This window comes from Coenobita brevimanus, chromosome 58, assembly GCF_032717465.1.
Source record: "Coenobita brevimanus isolate Jiangsu-jjx chromosome 58, ASM3271746v2, whole genome shotgun sequence".
NCBI classification, from domain to species: domain Eukaryota; kingdom Metazoa; phylum Arthropoda; class Malacostraca; order Decapoda; family Coenobitidae; genus Coenobita; species Coenobita brevimanus.
Window position 1 is genome coordinate 10953712 of NC_137011.1, and position 26387 is coordinate 10980098.

Consider the following 26387-nt stretch of genomic DNA (forward strand, 5'->3'; position numbering starts at 1 on the left):
TTGCAAATATGAGAATAGCATTCACATACATAAATGAAGACATGCTAAGAAGGATAATAACATCATTCATCAGACCAACCTTGGAGTATGCATCAGTAGTCTGGAGTCCTCATCTCAAAAAACACATAGACAAGATTGAAAAAGTTCAAAGGGCCACTACAAGATGGATACCAAGCTTAAGGGAAAAAGCTATGAAGAAAGACTAAATAAACTGAATCTACCAACACTACAAGAGAGGAGGAAAAGAGGTGACATGATAATGCTATATAAATGCATATCAGGGAAGGAGAAAATACACATAAATGATGGAAGAAGAGCATAAGACAGTATGGATCAGTTGGGTCAAGGATTGTGTGGGTAAAGTTGAAAGTTGGAATACAAATGTGGGCGATTGTGTGTGTGTATGCGCCAACGCAAGATCGTGCTAGAAGAGTGAGAGAAGAGTTCTGGACAAATGTGGAAATGTGCATGGAAAAGTTTGGAAGGAATGAGAGAGTGTTTTTGATTGGTGATATGAATGGTAAAGTTGGTAATGTGAAGGTGGATGGAATAGTTGGTGAGTGGGGTGTGCCTGCCGAGATAGATGAGAATGGGAGTGCGTTAGTGGACATTTGTGCTGGGAGGGGGTTGGTGATAGCCAATACCCTCTTCAGGCATAAAATGATCCACAGGTATACATGGCGAGTGATGAGAAGGGTGGGTGGTGAACTGAATGAAAGGAAGGCAATGACTGATTATGTGTGTGTGGATGAAAGGATGCGAAGATGTGTAAAGGATGCAAGAGTGTATAGAGGTTGGGGGAGTGGACTTTCTGACCACTACTTGGTGGTGGCCAGAATTAGGATGCAAGTGAGATGGAGGAATAGAAGAAGGGAAAGACGAGAGGAAGGAGTAGTTGCAAGGAGAGTGGAAAGGTTACAAGAGGATGAGAAAAAGGCAGAATATAAGAGAGAAGTGGAGGAACGATTGGGCAAATATGAATTGGAGCAGATGGGAGACGTGGAAGGTGTGTGTAAGATATTTACAGAAGAAATATGTGCAGCATGTGATGTGGTGTGTGGAAGGAAGAGAAGGCGGAGGGGGGTACAAGGAACAGCGTGGTGGACTGAAGAGGTGAAACAGGCTGTGGCACAAAAGAAGAAAGCATATAATGAATGGGTGAGAAATAAGGGCGTGGAAGAAGTTGAGAGGCGGAAGAGAGAGTTATATGTGGAAAGGAAGAGACAAGTGAAAAGATTAGTAAGAGAGAGTAAGAAGAGAGTGGATGAGGAATTTGGAACGAATTTGAGTGTAAAGTGGAGGGACTGTAAGAAAATGTTCTGGAGAGAAGTGAAAAGAGTGAGACAGGGTGGAAGTGAAGTTAGCAGGGGAGTGAAAGATAAAAATGGTAGATTACTAGTGGAGAAGGGAGAAAAAGTGAGCAGATGGAGAGAACACTTTAAGGAATTGTTGAACGTAGAGGATGGAAGTAATGCAAGTATAAGTGGCTGGGGAATGGCTGGGAGAAGGAGGGAGGTGAGAAGACAGGAAGAAATCAGTAGGATAGAAGTTGTGGAAGCAATGAAGAAAGTTAAATCGGGGAAAGCCCCAGGAATTGATGGAGTGTGTGGTGAAATGCTGAAGCATGGGGGAGAGATAGTAGTAGAATGGATGTGGAAGATGTGCAGATTGGCCTGGGAGGAAGGTAGAGTCCCGGAGGATTGGAAGTCAGGTATAATTGTTCCCTTGTACAGAGGAAAAGGGGAAAAAGAAGTGTGTGGTAATCATAGGGGCATTTGTCTTCTTAGTATAATAGGATAAGTGTATGGTAGGATACTTATAGACAGAGTTAGAGAAAGAACAGAGAAATTAGTTGCAGAAGAACAGGGAGGCTTTAGGAAGGGAAGAGGTTGTGTAGATCAGATATTCATTCTTAGATCTTTAGTGGAAAAGTTTCTAGAGAAGGGAAAGAAGTTGTATGCGGCTTTCATGGATTTGGAGAAAGCATATGACAGGGTGGATAGACAAGGATTGTGGAAAGTGTTAAGAATATATGGAGTAGATGGGAAGTTGTTGAATGCTGTGAAGAGTATGTACGATGATGCGAAGGCTGCAGTGCGTGTGGATGGTGAACTAAGTGAATTTTTCTCTTTGAAAGTTGGTTTGAAACAAGGATGTGTCATGTCTCCATGGTTGTTCAATCTGTACATGGATGGGGTAATAAAAGAGGTACAAGGTAGGATAGTGGATGTTGGAGTGGCCCTGGTGAGAGAGGATAGTGTTTGGAAACTCCCTGTACTGTTGTTTGCAGATGATACTGTGTTGTTGAGTGAAGACGAAGGGGAGCTGCAAGGCTTGGTGGATGAGTTTGAGAGAGTGTGTAAGAAACGGAACCTAAAGGTGAATGTAGGGAAGAGTAAAGTGATGGTCTTTGAGAGAGGTGAAGTTAGTGAATGTACAGCGAGGTTAGATGGTGAGGAATTGGAAAATGTGAGTATGTTTAAGTATTTGGGTAGTGTGATGAGTAAGGATGGAGGTTTGGAGGGTGAAGTGCTTGAAAGGGTACAGCAGGGAAGAAAGGTTGCTGGTTCCTTGAAAGCAGTGATAAGAAACAGGGAAGTGAGCATGGAAGTGAAAAAGTTACTACATGACAGTATTGTGATACCAACTCTAATGTACGGAAGTGAAGCTTGGACATTGTTGGAAGGACACAAGTCAAGAGTGAGAGCAGTGGAAATGAGTTATTTAAGAGGAGCCTGTGGAGTCACGTGGAGAGACAGGCTGACGAATGAGGATATAAAGGAGCGTTGTGGTGTGGATGTGGATGTGATAGGAAGCGTTATGAGGAACACACTGAGGTGGTTTGGCCATGTGGAGAGGATGGAGGGCGAAAGACTGACGAAGAGAGTGTATGTGAGTGAGGTGGAGGGGGGAAGAGGGAGAGGGAGGCCGAGGATGAGATGGAGGGATGGGGTGGAGAGGTATATGAGAGAGGGGGGTGTGAGTTGGGAGCAGGGCAGTGAAATGGCGGGGGACAGGGCGACTTGGAGGCAATTTGTTTGTGGCCACCCCAAACGGGATTGAGGCGTCTGGCAATAGATAGATAGATAGATTACTGAACATATGGGGAAGCATCAGCAAGAGGACACTGCAAAAAACTGCATAAGAAGAGAGGTGATAAAGACGTAAAGAAATTCAGTTTCCCAAACTGAGCAATTGATCAATGGAATGCACTACCGAATGAAATAGTGTGCGCCAAAACAATTCACAAATTTAAGGATATGTACGATCAATATGGTTTAAGACACGGGACAGTACGAGCTTGACTCATTCCTGTAAAGATACAATCAGGTAAGAACAATTAGGTAAGAACATATTGTAAGAGACAAAAGACTATACCTGAGCAAAAGAACCTAGTTATTATCTGCTCAACTGAAAACAAAATAACCCCAAGGATATCCAATGGCTCCTTAAGCTTTGATGAATACAACATATGGAGAAGATATAGAATTTTGAATGGAAAGGAGGGGGAGTTATGATATTAACAAAGAAAAAGCTCCAAGTCAAAGAAATAGATCTACATATACCCTTACAGGTAGAATTAATTGTAGGGTGGGAAAGGACATCCGGATGATGATGATGATGATGATGATGAGAGATCAACACATCTGAAGGGAAAATAATGGTGATAAATTTATATGTGCCACCCAAGACGAATGATGGGATGGAGGTGAATAAGAAGACTTAGCAGAAAGTACAATACAGAGTTTAAGAACCCTACTACTGTTCATAGAATAGAAGAAAAATCTGAGAGAATCTTAGAGAATTATACCACCAGGAAATTTCAACACAAATATAAATTGCAAGAATCTCAATGTAAGAAACTATGAAAGCTATTCGGATAAAAGGCTCCTCGATCTCATACAGGAGTTTTTCCTAACAATACATGTAAAGGAAAACATCAGAAAAAGAGGACCAGAAGAACCATCATTATTGGATCTTTTATTTAATAAGCAAGAAAATGAAATTAACAACATAATGTATCACTCTCCTTTCGGCAAATGTGACCATGCAGTATTAAATAGCAATTTCAGGTTAGCAAATGATATACTTAGCAATAATGAAAATTACAAAAGGAGTTCTTTGAAAGCAGTGATAACAAACAGAGAAGTGAGCATGGAAGTGAAAAAGTTACTACATGACAGTATTGTGATACCAACTCTAACGTACGGAAGTGAAGCTTGGACGTTGTTGGAAGGACACAAGTCAAGAGTGAGAGCAGTGGAAATGAGTTATTTAAGAGGAGCCTGTGGAGTCACATGGAGAGACAGGCTGACGAATGAGGATATAAAGGAGCGTTGTGGTGTTGATGTGGATGTGATGGGAAGCGTTATGAGGAACACACTGAGGTGGTTTGGCCATGTGGAGAGGATGGAGGGTGAAAGACTGACGAAGAGAGTGTATGTGAGTGAGGTGGAGGGGGAAAGAGGGAGGGGGAGGCCGAGGATGAGATGGAGAGATGGGGTGGAGAGGTATATGAGAGAAGGGGGTGTGAGTTGGGAGCAGGGGAGTGAAATGGCGGGGGACAGGGCGACTTGGAGACGATTTGTTTGTGGCCACCCCAAACGGGATTGAGGCGTCTGGCAATAGATAGATAGATAGATAGACAAAAGGAGCCTACACTACAAAAATGGCAACTATCATGACTAAACAAGAACTTTATAGAAACAGATTGGGAAAAGGAACTTAGAGAACAAGATATATATGTTATATAGAGAAAATTCTGGGACTTTTATGAAACAAGAGTTGAAAATTATATCCTTCAGCACAAAGAAACAAAACTAAGGATAAAGAAATGGCTTAATACCAAATGTAAAAAAGCAATGGGGAAAGGAGATTTGCTGTGGAATAGATATACACGACATAATAGTGCGAGGGCATATAACAAGTATAAACAGGCAAAAAATGATTATACAAGGATAAGGAGAAAAGCTCAAAGCCAGTATGAGGAGAACATGACAAATACAAGTACAGATCAACTGGAGCTGTTTTACAGCTACATCCAAAGCAAAACTAAAGTCAAAGATAAAATACAGTCCACATATTTTAGGAAGAGAGACAGTAGGTTAATTACGTATGAGTCTGGGGGAAATAGCAGTCAGATAGATTATTTTCTGGTTAGGAGGGCCGATAGGAGGTTAGTGAGGGATGTTAAAGTTATAGGAAGTGAGGAGTGTGTGCAGCAGCACAAACTATTGATTTGTGATATGGTGCTTAAAGAATAAGTGATGAAAAAGAGGACTTATGTACCTAGGAGGAAAATATGGAAGCTGAAAAACCAAGTAGTAAGGGATGCCTCCTACAGCGAGTTGAGGAGAGTGGTGGCTGAACAGGGAGCTGTAGACAGAGGTGTAAATGAACAGTACAGAGCCCTCAAGAACAATTTCTTGAGAGTTACTGATGTAACATGCGGCTGGACAAGAGGACCACCAAGACATAAAGTAACTTGGTGGTGGGATGAGGATGTAGAAGCTGCAGTTAAGGAGAAAAGAAGGCTTTTCCGGGAATGGAAGAGGGGTGGTAGCAAAGAGGAATATTTGGCTGCCAAGCATAGGGCTAGAAGAGAAGTATACAGGGCAAAGTCTGAGTCACAGAGACAATTACTTGATAACCTAAATCATGGGGAAAGGAAAAGTATATTTAGGGTGGCAGGTCAGGTGAAGAGGGATAATCAGGATATTATAGGTGAGCAGTGTGTGAAGAATGATGAAGGAAGGGTAGTGATGAACAGTGAGGATATTAAAGATGCATGGAGAGAGCATTATAACTGGTTGTTGAATGAGGAGTTTGACTGGGACAGGGAAGGTTTGGAGCCAGCAGATCCAGTGTCTGGCCCTTGGCCTTTGATTGATACTGCTACTGTGAGTGAGGCAATAGGCACGAAGAGGGTGGGGAAGGCAGCAGGTGTGTCTGGGTTGACTGCCAAAATGTTGAAGGCCTCAGGCGATATAGGGGTGAGTTTAGTCACTGACCTGATAAATAGGATTATTTATCAGTGTGTTGTCCCAGATGATTGGCTGAAGAGCGTAATTGTAAATGTGTATAAAGGGAAGGGTGATGCCCTGGAAAGAGGAAATTATAAAGGTATAAAGCTTTTAGATCAGATAATGAAGGTAATGGAGAGAGTTTTAGAAGGTATGATTAGAGAAAGAGTGAATATTGATGAGATGCAGTTTGGGTTTATGCCAGGTAGGAGGACCACTGATGCCATATTCATTGTTCGACAGCTTCAGGAAAAATATATTTGTAGGAGAAGGGATCTTTATTTTGTTTTTGTTGATTTGGAAAAGGCCTTTGACAGAGTCCCTAGGGAGGTGGTGAAGTGGGCAATGAGAAAGCTTGGCTTGGAGGAGTGGCTGGTTAGGGTGGTTATGGCCATGTATGTGGGTGCTCACACCCAGGTGAGAGTGAATGGAGATTTGAGTGATGAGTTTTCCGTGAATGTTGGTGTGCATCAGGGGTCAGTCTTGAGTCCCATGTTGTTTATCATGGTACTTGAAGCCCTTTCACGTGACTTTAGAAACGGACTCCAGTGGGAGTTGTTGTATGCTGATGATTTGGTGTTGATTGCAGAGAACGAAAGGGAGGCGGAGGAAAGGTTTAGGAAGTGGAGAGATGGTATGGAGCAAAAGGGTTTAAGGGTAAATGCAGGTAAAATAAAAGTGATGATATCTAGGGTTGGTGGTGGTACTGTCAAAGACGAGGGAGAGTGGCCATGTGCAGTTTGCCACAAGGGCGGGGGAAGTAATTTCATCTTGTGCGGTGTGTGTGATAAATGGGTGCATAAGAGATGTAGTGGTATCAGAGGTAGACTGCGAGATAATGCTGATTTTATGTGCACGGCGTGCCGGAGTGAGCAGGTGGCGATTGTCAGATGTGAAAGGATTGAACTTGCTGGTGAATCTCTTGAGTGTGTGGAAGAGTTTTGTTATTTGGGAGACATGTTGTGTGCTGGAGGTGGGGCTGGAGCTAGCTCTGTGGCTAGGGTGAGAAGTGGTTGGAAGAAGTTTAGGGAGCTCTTGCCTCTCCTGACATTGAGAGGGCTCTCCCTACGTGCTAAGGGGTCTTTGTATGCAGCATGTGTTAGGAGTGTAATGCTGTATGATAGTGAGACCTGGGCAGTGAAGGAGGAAGATATTCGCCGGCTCAGACGTACAGAAATGACAATGATTAGGTGGATGTGCAGTGCGTCCCTGCGTCCAAGGCCTGCAGGGGCTGGGTTTACAATGGAAGAGTTGAGAGGTAGGATGGGACTGGAGTGTATTGGTGTTGTGATGAGGAGAGGTAGATTGAGGTGGTCTGGACATGTGGAGAGGATGGGGGATGATAATTGGGTGAGGAAGGTGAGAAGTGTTAATATTGGGGGTGGGGTTTTGAGGGGTAGACCGAGAAAGACATGGGACGAGGTCATTAAGTGTGACCTTAGGGTTAAGGGACTGAACATGGAGGCTGCAATGGATCGTGCAGTGTGGAGAGCTGCCATTAGGTGACCAAGGCCAACACATGCAAGCATGTTGGAGCCTTTAAAAAAACGAAAAAACGAAACATCATGGATGAGAAGAAAATCTATACTGGTATAAATGAAGAAGATATTTATGACGTCTAGCTGTCTATCTATCTAACTATTGCCAGATGCCCCAATCCGATAAAGGGTGGCCACAATCAAATCACCTCCATGTTGCCCTGTCCCTCGCCATTCCATTGCCCTGCCCCCAGCTCACACCCTCCTCACTCAGATACCTCTCCACTCCATCCCTCTACCTCAACCTTAGCCTCCCCCTACCTCTCCCCCCTTCCACCTCACTCACATTCTTCTCGTCAGTCTCCCGCTCCCCATTCTCTTCATATGGCCAAATCACTTCTATGTGTTTCTCTAACACTTCCTATCACATCAACACTACAATGCTCCTTCACTTCCTCATTTGTCAGTCTGTCACTCCATGTGACTCCACATGCCCTTCTCAATGCTCTCACTCTTGTGTCTCTCTAAGAATGTCCAAGCTCCACTTCCATATGTTAGAGTTGGTATCACAATACTGTCATGCAGTAACTTTTTCACTTCCATGCTCACTTCCCTGTTTCTTATAACTGCTTTCAAGGAACCAGCAACCTTTCTTCCTTGTTGTACCTGTTCAAGCACTTCGTTCTCTAAACTTCCATCCTTACTCATCACACTACCCAAGTACTTAAATGCACTCACATTTTCCATTTCCTCCTCATCCAACCTCACTGTAAATTCACTGACTTCGCTTCTCTCGAAGACCATAACTTTACTCCTCCCTACATTCACCTTTAGATTCCATTTCTTACACACTCTCCCAAACTCATCCACCAAATCTTGCAGCTCCCCATTGTTTTCACTTAACAACACAATATTATCTGAAAACAATAATACAGGGAGTATCCAAACACTGCCCTCTCTCATTAGGGCCGCTCCAACATCCACATCCCTACCTCATATCTCTTTTATGACCCCATCCATATACAGACTGAACAACTATGGAGACATGATGCATCCCTGTTTTAATCCAACCTCCAAACAGAAAAATTCACTCAGTTCACTATCAACACACACTGCAGCCTTAGCCCCCTCATACATACTCTTCATGGCATTCAGCAACTTCTCATCTACTCCACATTTCTAAATACTTTCCACAATCTTTGTCTATCCACCCTGTCATATGCTTTCTCCAAATCCATGTGGGCCACATACAACTTCTTTCCCTTTTCTAGAAACTTTTCCACTAAAGATCTAAGAATGAATATCTGAGCTACACAATACCCTTCCTAAACCCTCCTTGATCTTCTCCAACTAATTCCTCAGTTATTTCCTGAACTCTGTCAGTAAGTATCCTGCCATATACTTTTCTTATTACACTAAGAAGACAAATGCTCCTATGATTACCACACACTTCTTTCTCCCTTTCTCCTTTGGCCAGGGGAAAAATTATACCTGACTTCCAATCCTCTGAGACTCTACTTTCCTCCCAGGCCAATCTGCACATCTTCCACATCCATTCTACTACTATCTCTCCCCAGTGCTTCAGCATTTCACCACACACTCCATCAATTTCTCAGATTCTCCTTATTTTGACTTTCTTCATTGCTTCCATAACTTCCATACCTACTGATTTCTTCCTCTCTTCTTACAACCTCCAACTCCCAACCATTCCCCAGCCACTTATGCACGTATTACTTTCATTCTCTATGTTCAACAATTCCTTAAAGTGTTCATTCCATCTGCTCACTTTTCTCCCTTCTCCACTAGTAATCTACCATTTTTATCTTGCACTCCCTGACTAACTATTAAACAAAAAATTCCAATCAATTTTTACAGAACAAAGTACATTTGCGAGAGATGAAAAGGTACAAGCATGCCCAAACATATTAACAAATACTGTATAGGCATATCGGAACAAGAGGTCCAGGAAGAGTTGAGCAAATTCGACAAAGGAAAAGCAATTGGTCCTGATGAGATTTCAGGGTGGGTATTATATGAGGCACTTGGAGGGAAAACCAGGTAAGCGCCACCCCGGCCAGAAACGGAGTTACATATACCACTTTATTCTCCAAATCCTCTTCTACCACTACAACAAGGGTTTAAGTGAAAAAGCTGTCCCTAAGATGGTTGAAAATTACGATTTTTAAAGGGCTGTGAATGACCATACTGCTATTGATTGCCAACCACTCCATGACATTACCATTAGGTCCATTTTGGCTTAGTATTTTCTTCTCCCATATACTGCATCCTTGGAAACCAACATCATGTCCGGTTTTCCTACTTGAGTTAAGTCGATTTTACCATAGTATTCATGTCAAAACATGCACTTATTGTAGGCCGCATGTATGTGAGGCTAAGAGTGAGAGGGAAAACCAGGCGAGCGCCACACAGCAGGAGGTGGCTGCAAGACACACCAATCACTTGGCTCGACGCACACCACCAACCTTTTTTTTATGACACCACCATAAAGGCACATGTCCTTACTTACCTACTGACATATTTCCAGTCTCAATATCTTATAGCTGACCTACAATAACACATATTATGGGTAAAAGTACTGCTACTTTGTCATCGATTGTTGTCTAACAAGAGGAGAAAGAAGATGTTATTGAATTTTTTCATTTAAAATACCATTAATTATCAGCATCTGAGTATCATTACAGAAAAGTAGATGAATTAGTTTACATGGAAAAAAAAAAAACAAGAGCAGAATATCTTCATTGGTTGAAAAGTTATGTCATATTTAAAGTACACAAACTTTAACAGCGTTTTTTTCTGTTTTCTTTTTTTGGTGCTTACCTGGTTTTCCCTCTAATGGCCTCATATGAATGTGCAGAAGAGTTAAGCAGACCTATATACAATATTTAATATTCAAGGAATCCTTAAGACTAAGTAAACTACCTGATATTTGGATGAAAGCAAACACTGTTCCCCTCTTCAAGAAAGGAGACAAAATCCACTTAACTACCACTTAATTACGGCACTGTAAAATCCTGGAAAGGTGATAAAAAAAAATATGGGTAAACCATCTGGAGAAACATAATATGATAACAGAAAGAGAGTTCAGTTTTATAAATGGAAAATCATGTGTTGCAAATCTATTAAGTTTTTATGACTTGCAGGAACATCACAGAAAAGAGAAGGATGGGTGGACAGTATCTATTTGAATTTCAAGATGGAATTTGACAGAGTACCTCACCAAAGACGTTTATGAAAACTGTGCCATCAAGGAGGAATCTAAGGTGACCTGTACTGTTGGATGCAAGATTTTCTCAAAAAATGGGAAATGAGAACAGTACTATGGGGGAAATTACTCATCACTGAGAGAAGTGACTAGTAGAGTCAGACAGGGTTTAGTGCTGGCACCAATAATGTTTTTGGTATATATAAATGACATTGGCAGCAACACTGGAAATGGAAGCTATGTAAATACTGTATGTTTCCTGATGATGCAAAAACACAAAGGAGAATTACAAACACAGACTCTTGCAGAGGGCTACAAAAAGAATTAAATAAGCTTCATGAATGGTTCAATAGATGGCAAATGGAATTCATCCATCCATCCATCCATCCATCCATCATCAGTATGAACAAATGCCATGTAATCAAGTTTGGTGAAAGTGGAAAAACGCCAGACTAGAAATATAGGCTAGGAAGTTCAACACTGCACATATGAGAAAAGGAAACGGACCCAGGAGTGATTATCAATAACACACTATCTCCGGCTGACCACATCAATGAGAAAGTATGAAACACTGCTTGCATATAAGAGAGTGGCATTTGCATATATAACTGAAGACAATGTGAGAATGATAATCACATCATCCATTAAACAAACCCTGGAGTATGCATCAGTAGTCTGGAATCCACATCTCAAAAAATACATAGATAAGACTGAAGAGGTAAAAAGGTGCCACTACATGCTAGGCACCGAGCTTATGAGATCTAAGCTATGAAGAAAGACTTGAAAAATTAAACCTCCCACCATTACAAGAAAGAAGAAAATGAAGGGACATGATTATGCTATATACTGTAAATGCATCACAGGAAACGAGAAAATAGAAAGAAATGAGTATATATATGTACAAAGAAAGAAAGAGGTGAAAAGATTAGTAAGAGAGAGTAAGAAGAGAGTGGATGAGGAATTTGGAAGGAATTTGAGTGTAAAGTGGAGGGACTATAAGAAAATGTTCTGGAAAGAGGTGAAGAGAGTAAGACAGGGTGGAAGTGAGGTTAGCAGGGGAGTGAAAGATAAAAATGGTACATTACTAAAGAAGAAGGGAGAAAAAGTGAGCAGATGGAGAGAACACTTTAAGGAATTGTTGAACATACAGGATGGAAGTAATGCGAGTATAAGTGGCTGGGGAATGGCTGGGAGAAGGAGAGAAGTGAGAAGACAGGAAGAAATCAGTAGGATAGAAGTTGTGGAAGCAATGAAGAAAGTTAAATTGGGGAAAGCCCCAGGAATGGATGGAGTGTGTGGTGAAATGCTGAAGCATGGGGGAGAGATAGTAGTAGAATGGATGTGGAAGATGTGTAGATTGGCCTGAGAGGAAGGTAGTGTCCCAGAGGATTGGAAGTCAGGCATAATTATTCCCTTGTACAAAGGAAAAGAGGAAAAAGAAGTGTGTGGTAATCATAGGGGCATTTGTCTTCTTAGTATAATAGGAAAAGTGTATGGTAGGATACTTATTGACAGAGTTAGAGAAAGAACAGAGGAATCAGTTGGAGAAGAACAGGGAGGCTTTAGGAAGGGAAGAGGTTGTGTAGATCAGATATTCATTCTTAGATCCTTAGTGGAAAAGTTTCTAGAGAAGAGAAAGAAGTTGTATGTGGCTTTCATGGATTTGGAGAAAGCATATGACAGGGGGTGGCTCTAATGAATGAGGGTGAGATTTGGAAGCTTCCGGTGTTGCTGTTTGCTGATGATACAGTACTGTTGAGTGAAGATGAATGGGAGTTGCAAGGTTTGGTGAATGAATTTGGGACAGTGTGAAGGAGGAGGAATCTGAAAGTTAATGTAAACAAAAGTAAAGTTATGGTGTTTGAGAGGAATGAAGTCACAGAGTGTGCAGTGAGGTTGGATGGTGAGGATATGGAGAATGTGAGTGCATTCAAGTACTTTGGTAGTGTGATGAGTAAGGATGGAACTTTGGGGGATGAAGTGCGTGAAAGGGTACAGCAGGGAAGGAAGGTTGTTGGTACACTGAAAGCAGTGATGAGAAATAGGGAGGTGAGTATGGAAGTTAAGAAGTCACTGCATGATATTATTGTGATCCCTACCCTGACGTATGGAAGCGAGGCATGGACCTTGCAAGAGGGAAACAAGTCAAGAGTGAGAGCAGTGGAAATGAGTTACTTGAAAGGAGCATGTGGAGTGACGTGGAGGGACAGGTTGACGAATGAAGAAGTGAAGGAACGCTGTGGGGTGGATGTGGATGTGGTTGAGAAGATTAGGAGAAATACACTGAGGTGGTTTGGACATGTGAAGAGAATGGAGAATGAAAGACTGACTAAGAGGGTGTATATAGGTGAGGTGGAGGGAGGGAGAGGGAGAGGTAGACCGAGGATGAGGTGGAGGGATGGAGTTGAGAGGTATATGAGGGAGGGGGGGGTGAGTTGGGGGGAGGCTAGTCAAATGGTGGGTGACAGAGCGACTTGGAGGCGTTTTGTCTGCGGCCACCCTTTGCGGGATTAGGGCGTCGGGCTATAGATAGATAGACAGATATGACAGGATGGATAGACAAGGATTGGGGAAAGTATTAAGAATATATGGAGTAGATAGGAAGTTGTTGAATGCTGCGAAGAGTATGTATGATGGTGCTAAGGCTGCAGTGTGTGTGGATGGTGAACTAAGAGAGTTTTTCTCTTTGAAGGTTGGGTTGAAACAGAGATGTGTCATGTCTCCGTGGTTGTTTAATCTGTACATGGATGGGGTAATAAAAGAGGTACAAGGTAGGGTAGTGGATGTTGGAATGGCCCTGGTGAGAGAGAGTAGTGTTTGGAAACTCCCTGTACTGTTGTTTGCAGATGATACTGTGTTGTTGAGTGAAGACGAAGGGAAGCTGCAAGGCTTGGTGGATGAGTTTGGGAGAGTTCGTAAGAAATGGAATCTAAAGGTGAATATAGGGAAGAGTAAAGTGATGGTCTCTGAGAGAGGTGAAGTCAGTGAATGTACAGCGAGGTTGGATGGTGAGGAACTGGAAAATGTGAGTACGTTTAAGTACTTGGGTAGTGTGATGAGTAAGGATGGAGGTTTGGAGGGTGAAGTGGTAGAAAGGGTACAGCAGGGAAGAAAGGTTGCTGGCTCTTTGAAAGCAGTGATAAGAAACAGGGAAGTGAGCATGGAAGTGAAAAAGTTACTACATGACAGTATTGTGATACCAACTCTAATTTATGGAAGTGAAGCTTGGACGTTGTTGGAAGGACACAAGTCAAGAGTGAGAGCACTGGAAATGAGTTATTTAAGAGGAGCCTGTGGAGTCACATGGAGAGACAGGCTGACGAATGAGGATATAAAGGAGCGTTGTGGTGTTGATGTGGATGTGATAGGAAGCGTTATGAGGAACACACTGAGGTGGTTTGGCCATGTGGAGAGGATGGAGGGTGAGAGATTGACAAAGAGAGTGTATGTGAGTGAGGTGGAGGGGGGAAGAGGGAGGGGGAGGCCAAGGATGAGATGGAGGGATGGGGTGGAGAGGTATATGAGAGAGGGAGGTGTGAGTTGGGAGCAGGGCAGTGAAATGGCGGGGGACAGGGCGACATGGAGGCGATTTGTTTGTGGCCACCCCAAACAGGATTGAGGTTTGATTGATTGATTGATTGATTGATTGAAGAAATTGAGCGTGACGGCGTAACAACTAAGGTCATTGCCGCCGTAAAACAATTATAATTGAAATATCAATAAAAGGTAAAGTCTTGATACAAGACAAAGAAAACGATAAAACAAACAAAATAAGAATATAAAACACGCTGACATAAAACAACCAAAACTAAAACAAATTAAAGTAAAACTACAACATCTTGAGGAGGCCAGCCTCCTCAAGAAAGGAGAAAGTTGCACCCCCCATCACACATGCTTCGTCTCCCAACAGGGAGGAGAGATGGTAGAACCCGTCTCCTGAGCGAAACCTAGAGAAACACTGACGGCGAGCATCCCCCAGACTGGGGCACTCAACCATAAGATGCCTCACAGTCAGAGGCACAAGACAATCATCACAAAAAGAGGGAGGGTCCCCCACCAAAAGATGCCTATGTGTCAGTCGTGTGTGGCCGATTCTGAGACGAGAAACGATAACCTCCCACGAGCGTGGTGATGGCATAAATGTCCGGTGGCCCACCTCTTTCTGCACCTCCCTGAGCTTGTTGGGAACAGGAAGAGAATCCCAAACCCACTGCCAGGAGGCTTGGAGAGCAGACCCAACTAGTGGGAAATAATCTCTGAAAGGGAGAGGTGTGCGGGAAGCAACAAGAGATGCTGCGAACCTCTCCACCTCATCAGCATGCTCATTACCCGAAACACCCACATGAGCTGGCACCCAACAAAAAGAAATCCTCCGGCCACGACGCTTATGATAATAGAGCTTATGTAAAATCATCAGAACCAAGGGGTGGGGAGAGTTAAAATTTTCGAGGGCAGACAAAGCTGCCCTGGAGTCACTAAAAATAGTAAAATTCATAGCCTCATGCAGTAAAATAAGGTGCAGAGCCATCAAGATTGCAGACAGCTCTGCTGTAAAAATAGAGGCAGATGAAGTAAGACTGCCCCGTTGGCTAAAATCAGGGAAGACGACCCCATATCCAATGCCAGCATCAGACTTGGAACCGTCAGTAAAAACTGGCACTGATCCTGAATGCACAGTGGCATGGGCAAAAAACTGGGTGCGAAGTACCAGATCAGATGTCACAGTCTTATGAGCGGTTGGAAAGCAACAAACCTCCACCTCAGGCAACATACAGGATTGAGACGTCTGGCAATATAGGAGTATATAACCTATGAGGAAGCAACAGCAAGAGGACACTGCAAAAAACTGCATAAAAAGAGAGGTGATAAAGACATAAGGAAATTCAGTTTCCCAAACAGAGCAATTCATCAGTGGAATGTACTACCAAATGAAATAGTGTATGCTAAAACTATTTATAAATCTAAGGATATGTATGATTAAAATGGTTCAAAACACAGGACAGTACGAGCTTGACTCATTCCTGTAGAGATACAATTTGGTAAGAACAATTAGGTAAGAACACCATACACACTTCATCCCTCTACCTTCATACCACACACCACACAGATGCCTCACACCTTACCTGTATGTAGTGTTGGGGACAGGTGTGTAGGAATACTGGACATTATGAGGTATCCAGTGACTCTCATCGACCCTCACCTTGCCCCTCACACCCACAGTCTCGTGCTGACGGTCAATCATCCCAGTTCGGATCTCTTGCATCTCTGGGCTGTTCTCTTCCACATCTAGTAAGTCAATGTGTGGTGGACCCTGTGTGGGATATTGGATACTTTTCACCTGGTAGCAAAATGTCCTAGTTGGAGTAACAGCCATTCACAGGTTCAAATCCCCAAGAGGTTACAGAACACTTTTTGATCATATGATGCAATTTGAAGAGGTTGGTTGGCTATATACCATTAAGGGCACTGGGTACCAAAAACATTCAATTAATCAACTCTAACATTAAAAAAAGAAAAAAAAAAGTGTTCTTAAACATCTCGTTCTTTCCCTGAAAACCCAGTAGCCCTAGGTCAATTTTTGCCTTTAAAAAAATCTGTGCCCTTCTCTATTCCTCTTGGAAACCATTTTATGTAAAAAAAATTAGTATAGATTTAAAATACTTTATACTAATTTTCATGATTTTGCATGAAAAAGATACAATCATATATACATATATATATATATATATATATATATATATATATATATATATATATATATATATATATATATATATATATATATATATATATATATATATATATATATATATATATATATATATATATATATATATATATATACACAGTAATCCCCGTACTTTCCGGACGCCCACTTTCCGGACATCCCCACTTACTGGATATTTTGGTCCCGGGATCCAATATTCCCAAAATGGGCCAAAAATCGCAAAAAAAAAAAAAAAAAAATCCTACTTTTTTCCCACCGGTAATTTGAAATTGCCGCGCTGTGCCGAACAGCTGTTACACCATGGTCCCTTCACCCCTTCCTTCCTCCCCCCTCCCCTGTCAGGGTTGCCATTTGGTATTTTTCATTACCAAATGTGGGCCAATTTGGTAATGAAAAATTCGTTTGGTAATGAATCAGAATAATACAATACCAAACGGATTTTTCACATGTATGAAGATACACAGGATGGAGATGGTGGATTGTTTGCTCTCTCTGATTAATTTGGTAGCCTATATTGTGTGATAATAATCAACATACTGTTAATTATAAGAAGAGTGATTACATGTATTTCCACTTGTATATATACAGTAATTAGTGAAGAATAGATGCTAGCTTTACGAATTTGGTAATGAAAAGTTAAATTTGGTAATGAAAATTGAGGAGTTTGGTAATCTGGCCATTGCGATCTGGCAACTCTGTTACCCCATCATCAACAGTCACAGCCTAACTCCGATCGAGAGCAGATGCTTATCGTAATGCAAGCCACATGTGCTCGTTTTTTGTGAATAAACAGTGAATAAACTGCAATACCTAGCCACTAGAACACACAGGAATTTATAGTGTTGTGCAGTGTTAAGAAATTAGAACTTAGAGTGCAAAGGATTAACTGTGGAATGCACACTGGTGGCTGAAACCAGTCCAGGAGCCAGGGACTTGTTGTAAGTACCCAAAATGTTTAATATTGTATAAACTCACCTCTAAAACCTCATTTTCTCTTTTGCATTTATTTTAGCCTTTTATGTCCCTTATTGGTGTGATTTGGGTCTTAAATAGGTGCTATGCATGTCCAGAGGGAGTTGTATAGGTGTTTTTCTGAGTTAGGGTCCATAAGTACAAGTCCAGGAGGCTGGGGCCCACTATCCAGACGGGACCACTTTCCGGACATGCCTTTGGCTCTATTACATCAGATAGTGGGGGGATTACTGTATATATATATATATATATATATATATATATATATATATGATAGCTTGTGGCAAGCGTTTAATTTCATTTCAATTATAAAGGCTCCAACATGCTTGCATGTGTTGGCTTTGGTCACCTACTGGAGGCTCTCCACACAGCTTGAGCTCTAACAGCCTCTCTATTCAGAATTGGTCACCTAGAGGTGGCTCTCCACACAGCTTGAACTCTAACAGCCTCCCTATTCAGCACCTTTTCTGTGAGGTCACAAAACAGTGTACAGTATATGATCTCATCCCAAGTCCTTTTTGGTCTGTCTCTAGCAATTCTACCCTCAGTGTTCATACCTCTCATCGTCCAAACTCAATTAACATCTTCATCCGGGTTTTTACCTACCTCTCGCATGGGTTGGACATGTTTTGCCAATCCTGCCAGGAGTGGAGTTGTAGCTAGGCAGAGTTGTGGAGGAGCTGTGCACTGTGATATGGAGAGTGATGTCCTGGACACGGATGATATGGACCTTTTACAGGATATGGAAGCCTCCATTACCGTAAGTAAGAGGCCCCATGATGTCTCCCTGCTGGAAGCCAGTTGCCCAGAAGCAGCAATCACCCAGCAGGCAAGGCAAACCGAGGTGGCTGGGAGGGACAAAACCTCTCCTCCAGTTAAAGGTATGCCCCATGCTGTTGGAAGTCCTGTAGAGGCCACCACTATGCTGCAGCAAGCAGGTAAAGACACAATTGATATGAATGACAAGAAGTCCACAGTTCCATATGCCACCTTTCATTTCCTAGGTCAGGCAGGGCAAAGGATCTTTAATAATCCTAATAAAATCATGGATGCTATTATTCATGTCCCTTTTGCCAAATGCATTTGGAACAGCGAGCCAGAAGTTTTGGGGTTTGGGTGGACATTAGTTATTAGGTTGAGGGAAATGGACCATCCAAAGGTAAGCCCTCCCATGGAGGCTTTCAGACTCTGGGGCCTTGGCAGCTCAAGTGTCATCAGGTTAGGGGCTTGGATGAAGGCTCGAATTCTCTTGGAGTAGTGGGGCCACTTGATCTGGATTTTGATGTGGGGGACTTTCTTGAGGCATTGCAGATACTAGATAGGAACACTGACTGACCGCTGGATCCATGCACAGCGGCAGAGGCCTCTCACCTCACTGCCAGGTTTCCAGGACTTGATGATCTTTGACAGTCCAAGATGGTCCAAGATGAGGTTCCAGGGCCCACTGCCTGTCTTTTGTGTGTGTGTGTGTCCAACTCTGGGCACAGGCTTCACAGCCTGCTCTCAAGGCTCGGTAGTCCTCCTACATACCACACACCTCTTCATGTCACCTCTTCGGCATTAACACCCACCATCTATATTGAATACATGCTAGGGCTGTCTCATATTGGACTGGTGTACTGGTATTAGTGGGGGTATTTTTACAACATGTCGGCGGGTCTTCTGGTAGATCAGTAAAGTCTGATTTTTAATAAATTCAAATCCTTACTGCCCCAGCCGGGATTTGAACCTGGGTCCGGTAAGACTGCAGGCCGCCTCTCTACTGATTGGGCAACCGTGTCTGGGATAATTGTCAGTGTATGGCCTTTAGAGTGTCTGAATATTGCTTCCCGGTCTCACACTGTTATGAGTGTCACCAATATGGTCATATCTCTGTTGCTTGTAGGAACTCTGTGCGGTGCTCCATGTGTAGTGGACATCACTGCTTCAAGGAGGAGGATGGGACGTGTTGTGACAGGGATCCACTTTGTTATCTCTGCCTGGGTAACCAAAGCATAGTTTCCCGTACTTGTCCGATCTATTATTTGGCGGATAAGATTCATATTACAGGTTGTCAGAATGGAACTTCCAGGCAGGTTATCAATAGGGAACTACGTGCTCTACCAGCCTGCTTCTACAATGACAGGTTGTGGCTGGGCAACGGGTCCAGCAGGTGGCTTCACAGTCTCATCTGTTGGAAAAGGACATTTCAATCTCTGCCAGCTGACCTTCACTGTCTCACACCCCTGTAGAGAGAGTGATCAGGTCTTGGGTCCCATCATCTCTGTCTGATGCTTCCATCTCAGTGTCCAATCACTTTGCTCCTCCGATACCTCCATGCGATGATTTGGAAGACGAGGTTCCCAGTGGTCCCATCCCAGTCCAGTCCATCACAGTGTCCAAATCTCCTGCCTCTTATGCAGATGTCATGATACTTTCTTCTCGGCTACCTCTCCCCAGGCGATTGTCTTGTCCCTGGCATCTGGTTAGTAGATGCCCACCCCCCCTCAAGTGATTGGGGGCTGAGGAGGAACTGGTGGCCACTCCAGTCCAAACTGTGGATATGGGCATCCCTCAGCCTCCTCCCAGTGAGAATCTTGTGCGTCCGCATGCCTCCCCATGCCCACCACCACTATACTCAGATTCACCTCACGGTAACAGTGCCCACTTCGTTACCTTTGACTTTTCCACTCCTCTTCTCCGAATCCTCCTAGATGCACTCTCCTTTTATTTACAGAGCATTTCCCCCATGGACATCTGTAAGCAGCTTCTGCCCAGGATTTCAGAACTTGTCCCTCCTTCATGATGGGCCTCCTTGTGCACTTGACACTTTTGTTTTGGAATGCTCACTCCTTGGTTAGGAAAACTCATGATTTTAAAATGTTTGTAAATGAACTTTGACCAGCATTTGTAGAAGTGTGCGAGATGTGGTTACCCCCAACAATTACTGTAGTTTCTATCTACGAGGCTACATCCTCTTTCGTGAGAACAGATTCCCATGGTTGGGAAGGGGGTTAGCTGTCATGGTTAGGGAGGTCATCAAGTGTAGGCCTCTTGCCCTGGCATGATTTGAGGACAGTGTGCTGGAGGCTATGGCAGTCCTGGCAGAGTTGGCAAGTGGCTGGGCTTCTTTATTGGTGACTTACAATCCATGCCACTCTCTAGGGTGTGGTGAATTGGATCACTATATGTGGATCAACTTCCTTCCCCAGCCCTGGGTTTTGGTGACTTCAGTGGATGTCACTGTTGCTGGGAGTCAGATCTCCTGCACAGTTCTCAGAGTGTCTCAGGTTCTTCAGTTTCCAGTTTCCTCTTAAATTCATCATGGTTCACTCTCTTCTCTCCAGCAGGTCTACATACTTGGTTTGATCCGCACACAGCTGCAACTTCAGTCCTTGATCTCTGTATTGGCAAGCCTAGCTTCCTAGGGTCTGAATTCTCCCTTGGCCCATACCTAGGCAGCGATCATCTTCCCCTGTGTCTTTGTTTTCCAGATCCACGCTTGGGGGAACCGTGCCCATCTCATTCTCGATGGAAGCTCATGGAGGAGGGCTGCCAGGTCTATGCAGGGGTGTTGTCCACTTCCTCTCCTGAGGTGAACCTCCCCTTTGAGGGACTTGTTTTTTTTTTCATCATGATTAGTGAGGGCAGGCCACTGTGCCTTTCCACAAGTGACACGCCATACAGTTCGTAGTTGTGGGAAGCCATGGTGGTCAGAGGTTTGTCGTGAGGCGATAACGGCCAGGCGCAGAGCATGGTATGCATGGCGCCATTGCTTGTCAGTAAGCAATATGCTGCAGTATAAACACCTGAATGCAGAATGCACCCGTGTTATTGTGGCTGCCCAACGGGAGGCTAGGTCATCATTTGCAGCATCCCTATCATTTTCCACATCATCTACCCATACTTGGAGGTTTCTCAGGGCAATGCGAGGCAGGGTGTCTTCTTTTTCCTTTCCCCTTTGTTTGAATGATGTGGATTTGTTAACCGATGGATCAAAGGCAGACTTTCTGGCCTCCTTTTTTGGCTCTAATCATGGCCTCCCTGTTCCTCTCTCTGACCTAGACCTCCTCATGACAATGGTTAGTGATGCAGAGATTGCTAGTCCCCAATCTGGCTTGGCAGATCCTTTTACATCAAGCGAGTTATCTCTGGCCATTTCAGCCCAGGTCCCTCACAAGGCAGCTGGGCCAGACCACATTCCACATGAATTTTTAACCCATATCCCTTTGTCAGGTCATGACATCCTCTTGGATATATATAATATCAGTCGGTCGACAGGTGTTTTCCAGGAACCTTTGAAAGTCTCTACCCTTCTCCCATTCCAAAAGCCATGCAAGGATTTTTCACATTCTGCAGGATATCACCCCCTTGCCCTCTTGCAGTGCATAGGAAAATTGATGGGTGGGAAGGTTGGTTCTCATTTACAGTGGTGGGCGAAGATGAATGATATCATCCTGGAGGAACAGTGTGGCTTTCGGCCGGGCCGGGGAACGCTCGATGTCTTACATCAGCTGGAGCATCGGGTGCAAGAAGCATATAGCAATAAGGGTGTCATGCTGGCTCTATTTGTGGATTTAGCTGGTGCTTTTGATTCTGCATCCCACTAGGCCATTTTATATAAATTTGTGTCTAAAGGGATCCAGGGGTCCCCCTCTCTTCTGGCTGTGGAGTTATTTTACAGGTAGGCAGTTTTCCCTGTCAGTGGGAGGGGCCGTGTCTACACCACGTCTTGTTAAGTGTGGTGTTCCCCAGGGGTTTGTCTGAAGCCCATTCTTGTTTAACGTATTTTTGTCAGATCTCTCCTGCCCCCCGGCCACCACCCTTCTCGTTTATGCAAATGACCTGAAGCTGCTCAGTACAGCTCCCACATTGTTAGAGGCTCAACAGTGCCTTCAAGCTGGGGTGGATGCCCTCCTTTGATAGTTTGGTAGGTGGGGTCTGCAAGTTAATGTTCAGAAATGTGCCTTGATGTAATTTACCCTCAAGCATAGCCTTCCCTCTCTCCCTCAGATCTCCCTGGGAGGTAGCCAAGCCCCCTTGCGATGCCAAGAAACTTTCTTAGGCCTCTTTCTGGATGGACCAGTCCTAACATGGAAATCCCATATTGAATATTTGAAGGCCTCGTGCTTGAATCGCCTTGACATAATGAAAAGTTTAGCTGGGACACCCCCCCAGGAAGTTTTATTAAAGTTCATAGAGTCTAAATCTTGAGTAAGATCCAGTATGGTATCGATATTTACAGTTCGGCCTCCCACTCAGTTTTGAGCAGGTTGTAAGTCATCCAGAACACTGCCTTATGGATAGCATTGGGGGCATTTAGGTTCTCCCCAGTGGTGTCCTAACAGTACATGCAGAGGCTGGTGTCTTGCCACTAGCATGGGCCAGGCATCATCATGCATGGATGGCTTATTTTCATAGTATGTCCTTCTCCCCATCCCATCCTCTTTGCATCCTTTTCACTCATACTCCGGTTGAGCCCCTTGCTCATTCCTGGCCTCTACAGTATGTTCCCATGTCCCTTTCCTTGTCCGTGCCCTTCATTCCTTCTATGTCCTCTCCCTCCCTTCTCCTACTCCTTCCCCAGTTTCCCCTGTCTCTCCTGTCCCCCCTTGGTTCCCTCTGCCTTCCATGTTCAGTCTCACCCTCCACATCCCCTATTGTAAAGGCAGTACTGTAATGATCTCTTTGCCCCCCATTTATTTACAGAACTTGTCTCCCTCCATTATCAGGGATTCCTCCAGGTTTTTCCCGATGGCTCCCACTCTTTCACACCATCACCATCCTCTGCAGCCATGTTTGTTTAGGCCCTTTCCATTTGTAGAACCTGGAGACTAGACAGGAGCCATTCTGTGGTGGCCTCTGAGTTATTTTACGGGCCTCAGAGTTTATTAGGGATATACTACCCCACCAGCCAGTACAGTAGTTGTTTTCTCTGACTCACAGTCATCTCTCTCCCTTTAAGTTCCCTATCCCCCTCCTCCCACAGACAGTTGGTATCTGAGTCCATCCTTTTGTCCCTAGATTCCAATGGGTATTCCATGTTTCCAATGGATACCCTCTCATGTGGGTATCCGAGCTAATGAGGCTGCAGATAGGGCTGCTACTATGGCACATTCTTCCCCCTCTGTGGAACCGTACCCATTGGATTTTGGCAGCTTCTCCCATCTTGTCCTAAGTCTTGTCATTCCCATTGGAATTCAAATACACAAGCAGATCTTCCCACACCACCCTAGGGCATTATAGACATGATTCTTCACCCAATCCATGGGTGTGCTTGTAATTCCGAGCCTTGGATACTGCATTAGTGTGTCTGAGAATAGGTCATACAGGTCTAGCGTCACATTTGTTTAGGATAAACCTAGCCCCAAGCCCTCATTGTCAGTGATGTCTGAATGCTGAAGACACTATCCACCATTTCCTGTTAGACTGTCCCCGCTTTCACTCCCTCCGTGTGTGGCTCAAAGATAGTTTTGCTTCTCTGAGTATCATGACCATCACTCTCCCAGTGTTGTTAGGGGGCTGCGATCTGGCCGCTATGGATTGTGCTGCTGTCATCTGCCGCACTCTGGAATTCCTGAGGCAGTCAGGGTGCTTACGTCAGCTGTGACATCTGCAAATCACCCTTGGTCCAGTAGCCTGAGGTGGCCCTATTGAGGGTGAATTACACTCCTGACTACAATGCCCTTTAAACACAGAAGAAGAAGATCCTCCATCCACTCCACATGACCAAACCATCTCATTCTACCCCTTCTCATAGCATCATTAAAACATTCAAGTCCTCTCCTTCCTCTCAAATCTTTATTCACAATCCTATCCCCCTCAAGGTCTGTCATTCAAGGAATGTCCATTTGATCTTTCACATCTCTGTACACTTGAACATATACAGTGGGGCACCAATTTTCGCGCCTAATTGGGTCCAAAAATAATGCGCGAAAGTGGAATTAGCGAAAGTTGGGGCATTGTCTTTATGGCAAAAAGGCTAATTGGTTCCCAGTTATCCTAAAGTAACATCAGATTTTCATTTTCACTTGCAATACAGTACATCAAATCACTATTGTACATTGCATTGTGAGATACAAACAATAAAAACTGTACAGTACACATTATTTGAGGAGAAACATACCACAGAGACCAGGTTGAGGTGTTTAATGGATGTTGGGGGTAAGTATCCGAGGCGCGTGGCGGGCTTATTTAGCCACGCCAGACGTATTGGCGCCACCTCTTGCTGCCTCACTACCACTCTCTCTCTCTGCCTCCTCAGATGCAACTTCCCCCACACCACCAGGCTCTCCCCCCACACCACCAGGCCCTTTCCCCACACTACCAGGTATAGTAGAGGCCATTGAACTGTGAGAATCCAACACAATGGAGCTAGCACGCTCGTATACAATGGCGGGAATGGGTGGACAGAGTGTTGACATGACATCATTCAAGATGGCGGTGGGTTGCGGGAGGGCGGTGCAGGAAATTCAAAGTTCAAAATATTGTCCCAAACCCAAAATTTGTGCGCGAAAATCGATTTTTTTCAAGCGAAAGTGGAAGTTAGGGAATATTTGGTGCATGCCGCGAAAGTGGATTCCGCGAATCCTGCTGTAGCGAAAGTTAGTGCACTACTGTAAATACCCTCCTCTTTACTGTCCAAGTTTCACTACTTTACAACATTAGATTCCTAACACATGCTGCATTCAATGACCCCCTAGCACAGAGGGAGAGCCCTCTTAATGTCGGGAGAAGCAACACCACCTAAAACATCTTCCAACTACTCCTTACACTTGTTACTGAGGTAGCTCTGGCCACATCACCGAAATCCCCCCAAAATAGAACTCTTCCACACACTAAACAGACTCCAGCAAGATCAATCCTTTCCCACCTTTTTCTTACAGTATGCTCTCCATTACATACCAAACACTCAAAATCAGCATTATTTTCCACCCTGCCTCTAATGCTATTACATTTCTTGTGCACTCATTAATAACAAAAATTGCACAATATAGAGTTATTTTCCAAACCTTTGCGACAATACACACAGCCATTTTCTTTTTATGACAATATTACTATCTACCCTAGATATCACTACTTGTGTTTTGTCCATGTATCTCAAACCCTTTTACTCTATTCTATCTCTCCACTTCCTAAATCCTTCCCGTTACTCTCTCATTCTATGTGATAAAACCGAGTCATCAGCATTCACCATCTCCCATGGAAGTCCAGTTCTCTTACCACATGAGAGGGATTCAAGCACCATAATTAACAATACAGGGCTTAAAACTGACCCCTGAAGGACAACAACATTCAAGGAAAATACCTCACTCAAACTTCCATTTACTTTCAAGTGGGTAACAGCACCTTTGAACAATGCCATGACCACTCTAACCAGCAATTCTTCAATCCCAAGCTTCTCCATTGCCCACATCACCACATCCCTTGGCACTCTATCAGAAGTCTTTTCCAAATCAACAAAAACAAAGTACGAACCTCCCTTTCTATACAGGTACAGTGGTTTCTCGAATTTCGATGGGCATGGGTACTTAAAAATCACCGTGAAATTCAAACCATCGAAATTTAAACTGAACTTCTTATGGGAAAAATTAGTTTGGGTCTGGGACCTCCGAACCTAACTACACAAAATCATTATTTTTTGCCCACACCCCTTGTAAACTTTATGAACTATAATTGTGGTTAAGTAACTGTAGTTCTGCATTGTATTGCCATACTGTCAGCAAGTGTATACTTGGTGTATTTCTGCCCTTTCCCGTATTGCCATTTCTCCTTTGGCTGCGAAGATCTAGAGATGCCAGGCTGCTCTTGTCCATTACCACTGCAACCCGAAGAACCACCCTCGCTTGCCATCTTGAAACAGGTAAGTTTAGAGGAAAATACAAAGAAAATACATACAACTAAATTGCAGTGAAATGCACATCCACACATGGAAGGTACAGGCTGAAAGTGCGGCACTTGGCCGTAGAGGGCTGGCTGCTGGC

The 26387-nt window shown here is 43.7% G+C and overlaps 1 protein-coding gene across 1 annotated transcript in view; it reads right to left on the reverse strand.

Annotated features, from left to right (window-relative positions):
- LOC145402635 (voltage-dependent calcium channel subunit alpha-2/delta-1-like) overlaps positions 1-26387 on the reverse strand; it is a 440994-nt gene that overhangs the window by 155237 nt on the left and 259370 nt on the right. The window contains exon 15 of the mRNA XM_080274627.1: positions 15848-16035. Coding sequence (XP_080130753.1) covers positions 15848-16035 — 188 coding nt within the window. The remainder of the gene's footprint in view (positions 1-15847; positions 16036-26387) is intronic.